The following is a 15,484-nucleotide window of genomic DNA, read 5'->3' as shown; positions in this document are numbered from 1 at the left end:
CTAAAACCTCTTAAAAGTGATATTTTGAGTTGTATATGTTGGATTTTTGTCATTTTGGTTCTTGTAGGGTTTAGATAAAGATACTTTTATTTTTTCTAAACTGGTGTGGTGTCCATTTGTAGCGTTTTCACTGTTACTGCGTGTGTTTTGTACACATACTTTACACATTGCCTCTTGGATAAGCCTGACTCATTGTGCCAAGCTACCAAATGGGTGAGAAAGGATTATCTTGAGTGTGTAATCCCTTTTATCCTGACTAGAAGGAAGGGTCCCTACTTAGACAGGGTGCATACCACTGCCAACCAGAGACCCCCAACTCTAACACTCTACAAATGTATATAAGACAGGAAAAGCACGCAAAACAACCAGTATTATTCCTGATGGCTATCAGACTATGAAGAATAAGTTAACTGTAGCTATTCAAATATATAGTAGACATCTTTTAACCAGCAACACGTTCATGATTTCCTAAATGCCTACATGAAATATGAGATCTATTTCGGATAAGAGGCTATGGTTGGGGTGGGGGGGAGGGGGGATGAGGGGCATGTCACAACTGAATGGGGGCGTGGTCCTACATTGAGAGACCCTGTAAGTCAGTGTAACTCCCCGCCTCTTGTCTCTGCACTGCTTCTCAACTGAGTTTGAGTCTCTGTGCCCTTACATAAGAAGCTACTTGCAAGAGGTGCTCCCACATCTGCATCTATCCTCTTGCACGAGTGTGCTGGTAGGCCTCACATGGGTGGATTATAGGTAAAAATTATTAAATAATTCCCAGCATATGTTTGATTCCATGATGACAACATGGGCTTCCTAGTGACAATTAAGACACTACCCAGTGCAAATCTGGAGTAGATTGAAATAAGATTTGGGACTGAGGTGGAAGTACTGCTGTGGGTATGTTGAAAAGCATACATACCATTGATGGTGAACTAGACATGCTACATGGGCCTCACGCAAGAATGTTGTACCTTGTTGGACCATGTGGCAATCTGTATGAAAGTCTGCAAGTAGAGAATCTCTATTGTTGAAGATCAAGCTGTCGCCCATGGCAAAAGCTGTTCAAGATGGAGGGTGTCATTGAGAGCAAAGACTGAATCCTGATCCCACTGTAATATTGACATTTTTTAGCTTTTGGAAGTTCTTGAACATGGCTAAGGTGGAATAGATGTCTGCTTAAATGAATGGCGAAAGAAATTAACATTTGTTGTTGAGAGGACCCATGGAACACCTGCCCAGGTGCTTGTGCTGGGGATGCCACATATGTCATATCCCACTTCCTCAAATACAGGGACCAAGATACTGCCTTTTATCTGGTGCAAGAAGGGTCCTGAAATTACTTGCAATTGCATGGCTGTGTATATCTATGCGGACTTCACCTGGATGGTTCAGAAGGTGAGGTGAGCTAATAAGGCTTTGAATAAGAAACTGCAACATAGGTTGTGTGATGTCTTTACCATTGCAGGCTCAATATCACCTGGAAATGCGAAGTACTTTTTTGCTGAACACGGGCACAATGTTGAGTTTCAATAAGAAGTGCCTAAAAGAGGACTGAACAGATTCGAGAAACCCGGTTCAAAAAAGGTCCTCAAATTTCATTAACAACGAATAAGAACTTGACAGACTGTTTTATACCACAATTTGTGTTCTTCATTCCTGGTAGAAAATTCTGTAGCTCGGAAGCATAAGGTTGAGTGTGTGACTGTAAGACATACAGCTCTGGTCGTGCTTTTCCCACATATGCATTCCCTTTTCTTCATCTTATTTGTTTGGTTGAGGACTAGAGATATGGCACTGAAGATTGTGAATTACCACTAGGGTGAGGGATTCATTAGAGTTGTTTTGAACTTCTGTTGAGTAACAAGGACTTTGTCTGCATGTTAGGATGCAAATGTGGCTGCCACTGGGATTGCTTCCTTCACTTCTTGTGCCAAACTGAATTAACTTGCAGTAGGTGGCATTGTATGTTGGCTGAAAATCCATCTGTTGATTGGGGAAAATAAATGGTTCAAATATTGCTTGGAAGGCCCATAAATTACTGGCGTACATGGACTGGCGTAGTGTACAGTGTTTTTGTTTTTCTTCAGGAAATACACCAGTCTCCTATTATTAACATTCAATGTGCCTATGGATGGGAAAGGCATAGCTGTTGCCTCCTTCAAACTAGTCCGTTTATTGTCTTGAATGATTGTACAAGGATTAATGGTTTGTAAGCACCTTACCTGAATGTACTTCTATGTCCTTATGTAGATGACCCACAATTCTACAGAGAGGCAATGAATGCACATTCTTGATTTATCCAGGCACTATTCTGTGGGATGAAGACTTGGGTGCTGATATCAAAAGGCCAACATTTTGGGATAAAGAATTGATGCAGATGGCCAGGAATAAACCCCATATTGCAGAGGTGAATGACTGGCTGATATTTGACACTGCTGTTACCCTGGGAACAACCTCTTTCTTTCTACTTGTCAGTCTCCAACCCCAAGCCCTGGATTGACCTTTGGCTGATCAAACAGGGTATGGTAGCCTGTGTTGAATCCATTATAAAGTCAAAACATTGAATTTTAAGTATTGTGAAATCAGCTAGGACTCTCTTCATAATTGTTGCATGGTTTCAGAAACCTTGAAAGTGTATACTGGTATATCTATCCATTCAAACAGAACATTTGCCTAAATTCATATAGGGTTTACTGGATAACTTGGGGGTCAAGCTTTAAGATTGAGTTTCCTTTTGCATTCTGAGGGCACACACCAAGAGTCTGCTTTAGCAGAAAGAGATGTAGAGACTGCCATGTTGTGTGAATGCAGACCATGAGACCTCTTCAATTATGTGTATGCAAAGTTATAGTGATTTTAAGTGGCACAATAGATCTCTGGCTTGACAGTTATGACTTCTGTGCTTTGGAGAGTATTGTGTACCATAGACGACAGTGATTACATGTGCTGTGGTACAAATTATACCCCAAATGTATTCTCTAGTAATTATATTAAAGCTTACACTGGTGGTCATCCACCTTTGTGAGCATGAGAAGGGTTTGCAAACTCCTATTCAAAATTCTGCCATTCTTCCACCTAGAAAGAGTAGGATAAAATCTGAACGTTTGAAGATTGTGTAGCTTCCGCTCATCTTACCAGCCTTGATTGCTATTCCCTTTCTTTGCTCAATCATAAGGTGCTTTCATACAGCAGTAGTCTGTATACTTGCCTTGATTAAAAAAATATATGGTTACTTATTTTAACCAACATTCATTCTTGCCCATCTGCCTTCATTTCACACATTTAACAATACCACTGCCTTACACACATTGTCACAACCGTTACTATGGCTTCTCTGATTACCCACCTTCTTTAGGTCTGCTCACACGCTGCTACTCTTATGTTGGTGCTCTGCAGTTGTGCTAGACCTGATATCGTTGGTGTGGCATTCCTCCAAATTATTTTGTTGGCATTAGGACTCTGTGCACTTTACCACTGCTAACCAATGTATAAGTACTTGTGCTCTCCCCTAAAATATGGTAAAATTGACTTGCATCCGATTGGCGCACTTAATTTACTTCTTAGTCCCTCATATATGGTACTATATGTTCGCTCAGCCTGTAAATTAAATGCTACTAGTAACCCTGCAGCACTCATTGTGTCACCCACTAAAGTAGCACCTAAAATAGGCATGGGGTCTGGCACCACTGCAGCCTAAGGTGCAGTCTGTAAACTACTATTTCAATATACCAACAAACTTTTGGCAGGTATAAACCTTAATTTCTTCTGACATACAATTCCTTCCAAAAGTAGACTCTAAAGACTCGTAGGGCAGGATGCATTGTATTTAAAAAGTAGGGCAGGTGGGATTAAGTTTCATCTATCCTGGTAGCAAAGTTGTTATTTTATACTACTGGAAGGCCCATCGCTCACATTGACTAACATTAAGTTGTCGTATTGCATTTAATAAGTGATAAGTTTGGATTGGGAGCAGATAAAGGTTTGCTGTTTAGACACAAACGCATTGTAATTTAAAATCCTCTTTGATGGTTGTTGAATTTTAAGAAACAAATCCAAAAATGCCACTTGTAGAACATTGGAAATTTCTTGTCCTAACCATTTGTGCCTTCTGCTAGTGGTCATAGTTACATGACAATGAATGTTTTTGCTGGTAGGGCTTGTGTATTGCACAGTGGCACATCAGGGACTGGGTGTGAGAAAGATGGGCCATCCTGCTAGGTTGACTAGGGGCAGGGCTGTGCCATGTCCCACTTGTACTTAAATGGGCTTGCCTCCAGCACACACAAAGGAACCGGACATCAGCCTATTGTCGCCCCAGACAGAGTGGAGCCCTGACTGGTCCTATACCCTTTGAAGTCATGTTGGTGGTACTGCTCCTACCTAACCCTAAAACTTTGAACTTAAAAAATGTTTCAAAGAAAATTGCCAGAAGATCCAATAGAAGACCGGATCAATATGCCAGCCACTCCACCCAAGGTACATCACCGATTGGCTAGAATTTGAGGCAGCTATCTCTGCATTAATCTCCACAGCAGCAAATCCTCTTGAGTGGAACCTGCCCGTATCGGTATCGGGCTTCACTAAACCCTCTTCGTCTACAGCCTGCAGCCTCTTCCCTCTGGGTAATTCTGAACTACAAAAACATTTCTAAGTCCGAAGGTAAAAATCTTTACTGGGCTCAATGGCAACCTCCCAGGTTAGGAAATCCAGATATTTCTGCCCAGAGCTTTTCCAGCCGTTGTTGACTGCTTCACTAAGACTTCGTCCAGCGTTTTCATGGCCTCGAACTCATCTGAATACATAGCCTGATTCTGTCCCCTGCTGAACTCTACCTCCTCTACTTCCTCTAGGATTTTTCTTTAAGAATTTTTGTCCAAAGGTAAATTGAGACTGAGCCCAATACATCCCTTGTATCGGACTCGCGCTCCATCATGGCCAGACTTAACTTTATACTTTACCGGGTCTCGCGTGACCTGATACCAGTGTTGGCAATTGGATCTTTTAGGTGCTAGATTTCTTTAAAAACTCTATACATTCATAACTCTATTTCTGTTGATTCAATGTAATGTATTTTGGTGTCATTTTATTTATTAAAATTGACTCGATATTTCTAAAATGTTTTGGGATTTTTCTTGTGTTGTGTTATCACTTTAACTCTGTTTGAGAGCTGCATAAATACATTATACATTGCCTCTAAGTTAAGCCTAACTGCTTTTGTGCCTAGCTACCAGAGGGTTCAATACAGTAACCTGGTGATGTTTATGGTTCACCCTGTCATGGATTGTGATTGTTGACTGAGACTTTCAGCTTCCTCAACCATTAACTTAAGTTCTTACAAACTGCCTAGGTTTGTCATTCTGCACCCCTCCCAGCCAATTAGAGTACCTAAGGCAAACACCTTCCAGGTACCTCTTTGTCTATTGACCCTGCCTTTATCATACTAGAAACCTCGGAACCTACCACCAGTTCTGCAGAATAAATCATAAATGCTGGTTGGTTCTAATTATATTTTTTGCCCGTAGCTCTCACACTGCCTTCTACATTACTTCAAAAGACACTGCACCCCAGGACAAGACAGATTGAGAACACTGCCAACCATGCACTCCCTCATAGTGCAGCATGCTAGCAGTCCAAAAATGTGCTTTGGCTACCACAATGTGATATGAAGCACTATATAAAAACTATAACCCAAACAAACTTTTATGTGTAAAAACATTGGAAAATCTGCATATAAAATGCTTTCACAATAATTGAGAAATACTGATCTACTTTACACTTATGATCTGGTGGACAAAATTCATGTGTCCAGGTTTCAGTGATAGGCCATTTTTGTATTTTTTTATTCTGATAATTTAACTGTTTTATTCAGCACATATTTCCTTAAATGTGTTCTTAGGTTAATTTTCATGTTATGTTAAATTTAACCTACACTGCGGCCCAGAAGAAAAATCTTTAATCTCTCTTGCTAATTCTTGTACATCCTAGGCTGCTTTTCCTCTGACGTTCTACATGCACAGGCAGCTGGACATTGGAGCTGGAGAAAGAACTGTTGTAGTCAACTGGATTGCAGAAGTGCAGGTATTGTGAGAAAAGTGCAGTGCTAACATTATTTTATTAGTAGTGGACAGGCCTTTCTGAATCATTTGTTTCAAAATAATTTTTCTATTTCAGTATACTTGCACCAACATCTTCAGCATGGAGATAGGGAAGGTTACAATTCATCAAAGCTATATTGCCATATTGGGTTATCTGCTTAAAATCTGTCCTGGATTCATAATAGTTCACATATTGCGCTTCAATGGAGCCAAAAGATGTTTGACTCTGGTGAAGAAAGTTGAAAAAACTACATGTCTGAAACTGGAGCAGCACTGTAGAATGTCTTTTACTAACATGCTATATAGGTACTGCAAAAGGCACACAAATGATGGATGGAATGCAGAACAAATCAAACATTGACCCCCCCCCCCCCCCCCCCCCATCAAACGATCTGGGTTAAATCCATTGTTTCTTTTGCTCACCATGCCACCCCAGTTTAGACCCAGCCATATGCAAATTGGTCTTGACCCTGCTTTCAAACTGTAGTGACATAGTGAGCAAATAAAAGATGTATTTAACCTAGATCTGTAACGGGCGGTGAAAGTCTGACACTTTTTAGCATTCAGTCTACCTTTTTGTATTATTGACTTTAATGCAGTCACTCTCTATCAGTCCACTTCTTTAATAGTTTTCCATTGGAGGTCAACTCAAGGCCTCCACTGATTTTAATGAACACACTTTCATGGACAACTCAGTAGAACCATTGTCTTGAAAGTTGTCCCATTCCATGTCAACCCAGTGACACCACTAACTTTAATGTCATTCCAGGTCGGTTTGATTGAGCCACTCAATTTAAAGGAGTTCGATTTCAGGTAAAGGCAGTGGTCGATTGATAGTTAAATCACATTCCAGGTAAACACGGTAATCCCTCTGAGTTTCATGTAGTCCCATTCCAGATTAAAGCAATGGCTTTTCTGGCTGTTGTCACACTCCTGGTCCACTCGGTGGTACAGTTGACTTTCATGCACTCATATTCCTAATCCGGTTACTGGACACTCTGATTTTAATTGTCAGATTCTTTGTCAACACTATGGACCCACTGTCTATAATAGTAATCACATTATTTCTCAACTAAGTGACTGACTGATTTTAAGGAGTCACATTCCAATTCAACTCAATGGTGCCTCTGACTTTAATGGAGTCAGATCCCAGTTCAACCTGATAGCTGGTGTGGTTCGTATTTTTCTTCTCCTATAGGACACAGGCCATTAAATAACCTTTTTTCAAATGTACTACTCTGCCAATAAAGTGTGAAGTCCCTCCAGGCATTATAATTTCCCTCCCGTTATTCCTTCTCTATATGGATAAACATTAGCAGATGCTCTCCAGTATGAAATCCATATACAATGATAAGTTGACATTTACAACTCCGTCTGTTATGTGGCCCATCTTAGTTTAAATTGTGAAACCTTTCCATGTAAATATTATACATGTGGTGAGCTTGTTTTCCCTAAAACTAAATATGCCGAGAGATGATATTTATGGCTTTTTTTCCCAGGAGTCCAAGTTTGGCTTATTCAAATAAAATCACTCTGCTTCATGCCCAAATATTTTCTTTTCCACCCCACCAAATCACTGGTTGGTACCATTGATTCTAATCTCACAATATTATATCACATCACAAAATGTGTCAGAACTGCACCATTCCAACAGTTTTTTCTATAAAATCTAAAACCTGCTCTCACTCTGATTTTAGAATAACATTGCAGGCTCTGGTTAACTCACAACATGACAGGGTCAATACATTAGTCTATGGCCTCTCATTCTGCTTTGCTCTCTTTCCAAAGCTAATATCCGTGTGGTAGCTCACCTCCTCAATTTTGCTAAGCAAGTTAGTACATGTACTCCATTGAGTAAACTGCACCAGCTTCATGTGCAAGCTAAACATTAAAAATGGCGCGCTGCACACACAGTCCTTCAACTAGGGCTTTCTTGATAACCAAATAAACTATGCACTTCTCGCCACAGGGAAATGTAGACTCCTTCTGAAGGTTCCAAAATCCTAATAGACCAAGACTTTGAAACAATGATTCTGATGCTAAGCACCAAGATAATCTAAAAAACTAGCAGAACAGTAAAAACTTAACCCTAACCTGCTGGCATTCCAAAAGAGCCTAATGAAGCACTCCTTTAAAATATATTTAGCAATTTAATGAAAGTTATTGCCTCCTACTAGTAGGCTAGAATGTTATTTTCTGTCACTCATAAGCTTTAACAAGAGTGTTGCTTAGTCATAAAGAGTAATGTTGTTGTACCCTATTACCTGTGAAGCTCTTCACTACCCTTGTGGCTTTGCTTCTGCTATATATATATATTATCTACTGGCGGTCGCCAGTAGATAGTTATAGTTAGGACCAAGTTCCCATAGGAAATCTGAAAATTCTATTTTGAATAACTTTGGCGCCGGTTGACAAATCCTCGCGAAATTTTCAAAACTAATGGGGCGCTCAGCTCCTACCCTGAAAGTCTCGGGGTGATTCGTCAAGTGGGGGCTGAGTAAAAAAAAGGGGGGTCCCAAAACGCGTTTTCCCCATGCATTTTCCCATAGGACCTTTAGTCGAAGGTACAGCCCGAACGGCTGAACAGAATTACTAGAAATTTGGCAAAGAGGTAGTCCTCAGGTCAGGCATGTGCCTTTTGCATATATGGTGTCAATCTATTCAGTAGTTCCTGAGAAAATTGCAGTTAAAAGTACATAAATATCTATATTCGCGCACGGTGCCATGCGCAAGCTTAATTCTGATTGGTGGTTAGATGTCAGTCAACATTCGAATCGATCGAAATCAGGAAGTGTCGTACGCCATTTTGTGTGTGGCAGTGAAAAAGAAAGGTGGAGAACGTGAAAAGGGGGCAGGGTAGAGAGTTCCTGACCCCCTAGCCTTTGTCAGGGGGTCCCTGAAGGACCCCGAAGGGTGAAAAAAACATTTTATTTTTTTTCAAAAAATCGCGGGGTGCGCGCACGATGCGCACGGTGAAAAACCCTTAAAAAAACAAAAAACAAATTATAAACTGTTTATTAGTTTATAGAAGATATTAATTATGCTGTTCAACTTTATCCAAATTCAAAAAAAAAAGCTGAGCCATTCCATATAACAGGATACAGTCAATCTATAGCTATATACATAGGTAGCTTATTGTAAAATAAATATATAAAAAATATAATACATACATTAATTAGCATTTAAAAAACCATACAAATTCACTAAAAAAACCATAGGTTTCACACACGTTATAGTTAGAAATTAGCATTTAAAAAACCTTGCAAATTCACTTAAAAAACCATAGGTTTCACACACGTTATAGTTAGGAATTAGCATTTAAAAAACCTTGCAAATTCACTGAAAATCATAGGTTTCACACATGTTATAGTTAGCTGGACATTTCACTCGTAAAAAACCATTGAAATTCCCCCGTTATAGTTAGTTCAGGTAACTATAACTCGCGCGACCGCAATCCACTGCTGATGACGTCACATATTACATCACTGATGACATCATCCAGTGAATGTGTGTCTTTCTGTAAAATAAATATTTTTTATATATGTATATCTAAAGGTTAATGGAAGAATAAACGTGTAAATAAGTGTCTAAATGGATGTTTTTTTTTGTAAAATTAATTGTATAACTGACTTATTAACAGTATCTTAGTGAATACAGTGATGTAATATGTGATGTCATCAGCAGTGGATTGCGGTCGCGCGAGTTATAGTTACCTGAACTAACTACAACGGGGGAATGTCAATGGTTTTTTACGAGTGAAATGTCCAGCTAACTATAACATGTGTGAAACCTATGGTTTTTTCAGTGAAAATATATATATATATCTATATAGATTACCTACTGGCGGTCGCCAGTAGGTAGTTATAGTAAGGACCCTCTTACCATAGGAAATCCGCAACATTCTATTTTGAATAACTTTGGCGCCGGTCGACGAATCCTCGCCAAATTTTCAAAATAGGTGGGGCGCTGCGCTCCGCTCCTACCCTGAAAGTCTCGGGGGGGATTCGTCAAGCGGGGGCTAAGATAAAAGGGGGGTCCCAAAACGAGTTTTTCCCATGCATTTTTCCATAGGACCTTTAGACACAGCTACAGCCCGAACGGCTGAACAGAGTTAAATGAAATTTGGCAGAGAGGTAGTCCTCAGGTCAAGGAAGTGCCTTTTGTAGGTTTGGTGTAAATCTGTTCAGTGGATTCTGAGAAAATAGCCTTTAAATCAATATATATATCTGAGCCAGCTTACGGTGCGCTTACGGTGCGCTTACCGTACGCGTACGGTGACGTGCGCGAGCGCGATTCTGATTGGCTGATAGATCTTAGTAAACATTCGAATCGGTGGAAACCAGGAAGCGGCGGCCGCCATTTCGTGTGTTTCAGTCAGAAAAAAAAAGGGAGATAACTTGAAAAGGGGGCAAGGAAGAGAGTTACAGACCCCCTAACATTTGAAAGGGGGACAAAGAAGGACAGAAAAGTACAAAAAAAACATTTATTAATTATTAAAAAAATCGCGGGGTACGCGTACGGTAAGCTAACCGTACGCGTACGGTAGAAAAAAAAAATAAAAAATGAAATGAAATGCAGATTTAAGTGTTCAGATATTAGGGGGCTCTAAAAAGAGCCGTTGTGTTTATGAAGTGATTTTTTAGTGGTACCTACAAGTAAGTACCGATGCAGAGTCTAAGGTTCAAGAGGAAGACTCTGTTCCCTTCATCATTGAAGTGCACACCATCTCCTCTATAAATGTCTTGCATGTCGTAACGCAAGTTGTTGTGGTAAATGGAACCCATACCATAGTCTCGGAGGAAAGCAGAAACAGATTTGTTGACGTGCTTTCTTGCTTTGTCAATCTGTGGACAGAAATGATTGGACCAGTTCCATTTTTGCCTTTGGCATATGTTAGAAAACACAAAGGCAGTTTTAGGGAAAAGTGAAAACAGTTGTGCAAAGGTCTCCTTCATAAGCATTTCCAGACCTACCCCAGTCAAAGTGCCTAGGTCATTGCCACCACAGTGCACTATTATGAGGTCAGGGTGTTGGATTTGCATGAAGGATTTCACCAATGGCATCAATTGGTGCCACTTTAACCCTCTCTGACCAATCCATTTAATGTCTACATTTGGCAAAGCAAGGTCTCTCACCATACCTGTTTTCTCTGCATACTTTTCACTCCAGAAGACATAGCTGTGCCCTACAATCCACACTGTGAACATCTTCAAAGGAGAACTGGATGCACTCAGGAGGTGTAATTCAGTAGAATGGTAAAAAGAAATGAAAGACAGTTTGGAAATGGAGGCATACATTTTTTTTTTTTTTTTTTTAAATGATTGGCTGTTTCATACCATTCTACAATAAAAACTAGGCTGTATCTGTAAATTTATAGAAGCATGGCTTGTATTGGTACAGAAAAATGTGTTACCAAAGAACAGTACTATGGATTTGCTGTTAGGTTTGAAAAGTCAAGCACTCCTGCTCTTTGGAAATGAAACATTGTTTGGTGAACTTCTGACCTAACTCTGCACAGCAGTGTTTCAAGAGCTGTTGCTATGGTAGCAGGCAGAAGTCAAGTTGGGGGAAGGGTACTAGGCAGAAGTCCAGTTGGGGGAAGGGTACTTTTGGAAAAGGGTTGGTTTTCAACCAATAGAAATGTGTGATTACATTTGAAAAAAAGGGGGAAGCACTGAGATTTGAAACTTACATGTATATGTGTGGAAAAAGAGAGGGAAAATTTGCCATTATCTGGTTCTGCTGAGAGGAGAGAGGTGTACAGAACAGAGATCCTGGCTCTGATAATCTGCTGTTTGAGTACCACATTTCTTTCACAACTAACTAATTTTAAAGGTGAGTTTAGAGTTTGAGAGGGGATGTATATGGTAAATTAAGAAATGAATAATAGAATTGGAATTCCTTTTGTTGAAGTTGTGTTTATCATTTTCTGTTTTGGGAGAAATTTAAATGTGAGGAACATGTAAAATAATATGGACTATGTTTTCACCATAAAATAAGGTGTACTGGTATTGTGGTAAATAAAATATTACGCTCTCAGAATTTTAAAATATAAATAAGATCATGCATAAAGCAAGAGGCTGAGTCTGTGGTATCAGGTTCATAAAGGGCTTTATTCCAATAACTCGAGTCAAAGGGAGAATATTTCCATCACCAAAATTGGATCTGGAAAGGGGCTCAAAAGTATTCTCAATATTCTCAAAACATTATTCACAGAGTACAGTATATATACATTTCTCAATTGTACGTAAGCAAAAGAGCAAGAGAGAATGAGATAAGAGCATGTGGGTGTGTACGTAGGCGTGAAGGTGGGCGTCCATGTGGGCGTCCACTTGATGATAATGGGTAATTTGTCATGTGTGGGTGGATACCTGGAGAATCCTGCAATGTCAGCAGAAATATTTGGCAGAGATGCGTGCGCAGTCGCATGACGTGTGATAGACGTGCAACTAGAGGGAGAAAGGGACTTGACATTTAGCTCTACATGTGGAGACAAAAGTCTGGGGTTATGTCAACCTAATCCCAAATCATATCTAATATCCTATGTTTAAAGAACTGTGTTATCCAAAAAGAAAGGTCTCTTAGGATAGAATCTTATTCTATACTGACTATACTGACTAGTGCGTGTACAAGCGTCTAAGTGTCTACACTAAATGCGAGGGGGTAGGAATATTCCATGGTAACAGGGCTATGAATTACTTGCATAAAGACAGAGAAGCCGGGCCCTTTGCTCGGTAGCTGGAAGAATGTTTACTTAAACTACTAGACAGGAATGCATTGGATAGGGACGGAGGAGATAATCTTGAAGGTGAAATACAGTTCTTGGCAGGCGACGGGCTGGATCAGGCACCGTTAGCCGCGCAGGGAGTGAGACAAAGTTCATGGTCACAGATGCAGGCTCAGACTGGAGCTTTCAGAGGCAGAAGGCAGGAAAAGGCTTGATGACAGAATCAGGGCCTACTCGCCTGGACTGAAAAATAGCATAAGTGAACCATATAAAGCCGGTGGCCTTTCGTACTTAGGAATGGAATATCCGGCCCATTCATAGCGGATCTGAAAGAGGACATGTTAACGGTGGACGCACATGTATTTGCGTCTTCATAACTGGAACTGGAGGGAACATACATGTACTTGTGATTTATACATGAAACCGTTGGGGTCCAAGATAGGGGACATAACTGATCATAAAAATCCATATTTCCACATTCCCTCCTTGTCCCCTACTTGCCCGTCAAGAGATATCAATCTTCATCAATCCATTGATCTGTTCATATAGCATCATTTGTTCTTCTTTTTTCTTCTGGGATCTTGAATGAAAATCTTGATGGTGGAATACACGATGTGGCACACAGACCACAAATCGCTGGTCCACATTGTAGGCATAAGCAGCAACTGAATAGTATGAGAAAGCCAATACCTAGGAAGGATAGGACCCTCCATCCAAAGGTAGATAATACACTCCAAAACCAACCGGACCAAGTCCAGGTGCCTGGATTCTGGTGTATCTGGCTTACAATCTTATGAAGGCGAGTTATGGCTTTATATACAGATGGCGAATTTTCTGGTATGAAAAATGCAACAGCTTGATTTGATGACCCTACAAGCTCCGCCCCTATCGGCTAGGATAACGTCAAGGACAAGACTATTTTGAAGCACAACAATCCGCATAGCAGACTGCTCTTCTGTTAAATTGCCTAAGGCGGAAATAGTTTCGTTCACTACTGCTTCAAGGGTTCTGGTTAATCTACGTATCAGCTTACTATTGGTAACTGTACCTATATAGGGAAAGAAACCTTTATTGAAATCTGTGTATTTTTCCCATGCTGTTTCAGTGTAATCGACAATTGGGAGATCTCTCTGCTGTCTATTGTGTACTAAATGAGTATTTCTATGATAATCAGGAGGAGCTAGGAAAACAGGTGGTAGGAGGAATGCTATGTAACAGGTACCATCCCAATCTAGAGGTAGGCGTATATATGTGGTCTGGCCACATATAAAGTAGGAATGACGAGAAGCTCTAAATGTAGACTTGCCTTGATCACTGAATTTTATTACAGTGGTGCATTTACTATGGCCCATGTGTATGGAGCCATTCTTTCTTATACATAATTCCCCTTTTACTGGGAATACGGACATGGCGGGCAAGATTGGTGTAGCTTCAGATTCAACGTTCAGGATCATGAGGTTAAGTGTAAAATTACCTAATCCATATACTTCATTTCTTAGATCAGTTCCTGTTCTTTTGGGAAGTCCCTCCTTGTTAGGGTAGCAGACTTTAAGCAAAACTAAGTTCAGGTTTCCCCATACCCAGTTGTCTTGATAAACTGCGGAATTCGAATCTAGGGAATTAATCAAACTAAACCATGCTCCACAGGAGCCATTGTGTGTGAACGGATAGAGAAAGAGGGGCAAAACTCCCTTATAGTTCTGATAGGGGGGGAGTCGGCCACAGACCCAGCAGTCTGTAGCATTGCTAGTCTGATGTGAATGGTGCAGCATCTGAATAAAGGTATTGTTGCGTAAGGCAAGTCGATATGATAGCTCATAGGATGGCAGATCACTAAATGTGTGCTTTATGGTATCATTAGTGGAGGAGTATAAGAGTGAGGCAATAGGAGGAAAAATAGCATGTAGTATTAAGCTGATACATATTATCGTGATGCACATCTTGCTCTCTTTTTTTTTTTTATATCAATGTTATTGTCCAAGATCTTATGCAAGCCAGAATACATGTTCAACCGCTTCACCACCTAGTGGACTTAATTGATCAAACGGGTTCTGACTTCTTAGATCAAAGTTTAGCTTTGTGGAAACTTCTGGGGAGTCTTCTCTAGAAAATGGTGTTCAAAATCCAAAATCCAAGTTTAAAGTCTTTTTCCTTTGTAAAAGAGTGGTGAAGGTGCACTTTGACTTTAACGGCCGTCCCCGTGGTCCAGAGCACTGACTTTGGCGCCTTCCATCCAGGAGCGATGGAGTATTCTTTGACCTGGGTGTTGTCAGGGAAGGCGGCAGCAACCTGCGAACAACAAGAGAGTAGTGCAGACATCAAGGAAGCCAGGTAATCTGTCAGCATGTTATTATCTTTTAGGCATTGGAGTGCCCCACATATTTGGTGGTCTACCAAAGACCACTTCATAGGGAGATAAGCCTGTTCTAGAATGAGCTACCATTCGCATGAAAAAGAGGGCAACCGGCAGGGCTACCATCCAATCTACACCTTTGTCTGCGCAAATTTTTAATGTCTGTTTATGTCTTTCTACAAGGCCTGCTGCTTCAGGATGTCGCACACAATGGAATTTCCAGGTATACCCTAACAGAAGGGACACCTGCTTCATTAGTACCAGGACATATTTGTAACCTCTACATCTGTTCATTTGGATATAATCCAT

General features: G+C 40.4%; 1 protein-coding gene across 6 annotated transcripts in view; it reads left to right on the top strand.

Moving 5' to 3' along the window:
* Positions 1-15,484, top strand: part of LOC146785762 (G2/mitotic-specific cyclin-B3-like) — a 276,524-nt gene that overhangs the window by 139,909 nt on the left and 121,131 nt on the right. For all 6 annotated transcript variants that reach the window (XM_085635021.1, XM_085635024.1, XM_085635020.1 and 3 more), the window contains one exon: positions 5,986-6,078. In XM_085635021.1, coding sequence (XP_085491147.1) covers positions 5,986-6,078 — 93 coding nt within the window. The remainder of the gene's footprint in view (positions 1-5,985; positions 6,079-15,484) is intronic.

Source organism: Triturus cristatus, chromosome 11 (genome assembly GCF_964204655.1).
Source record: "Triturus cristatus chromosome 11, aTriCri1.1, whole genome shotgun sequence".
In the NCBI taxonomy this organism is placed as follows: Eukaryota; Metazoa; Chordata; class Amphibia; order Caudata; family Salamandridae; genus Triturus; species Triturus cristatus.
Note: the sequence above shows the minus strand (reverse complement) of the source record. Positions and strands in the feature narration are given on the sequence as shown.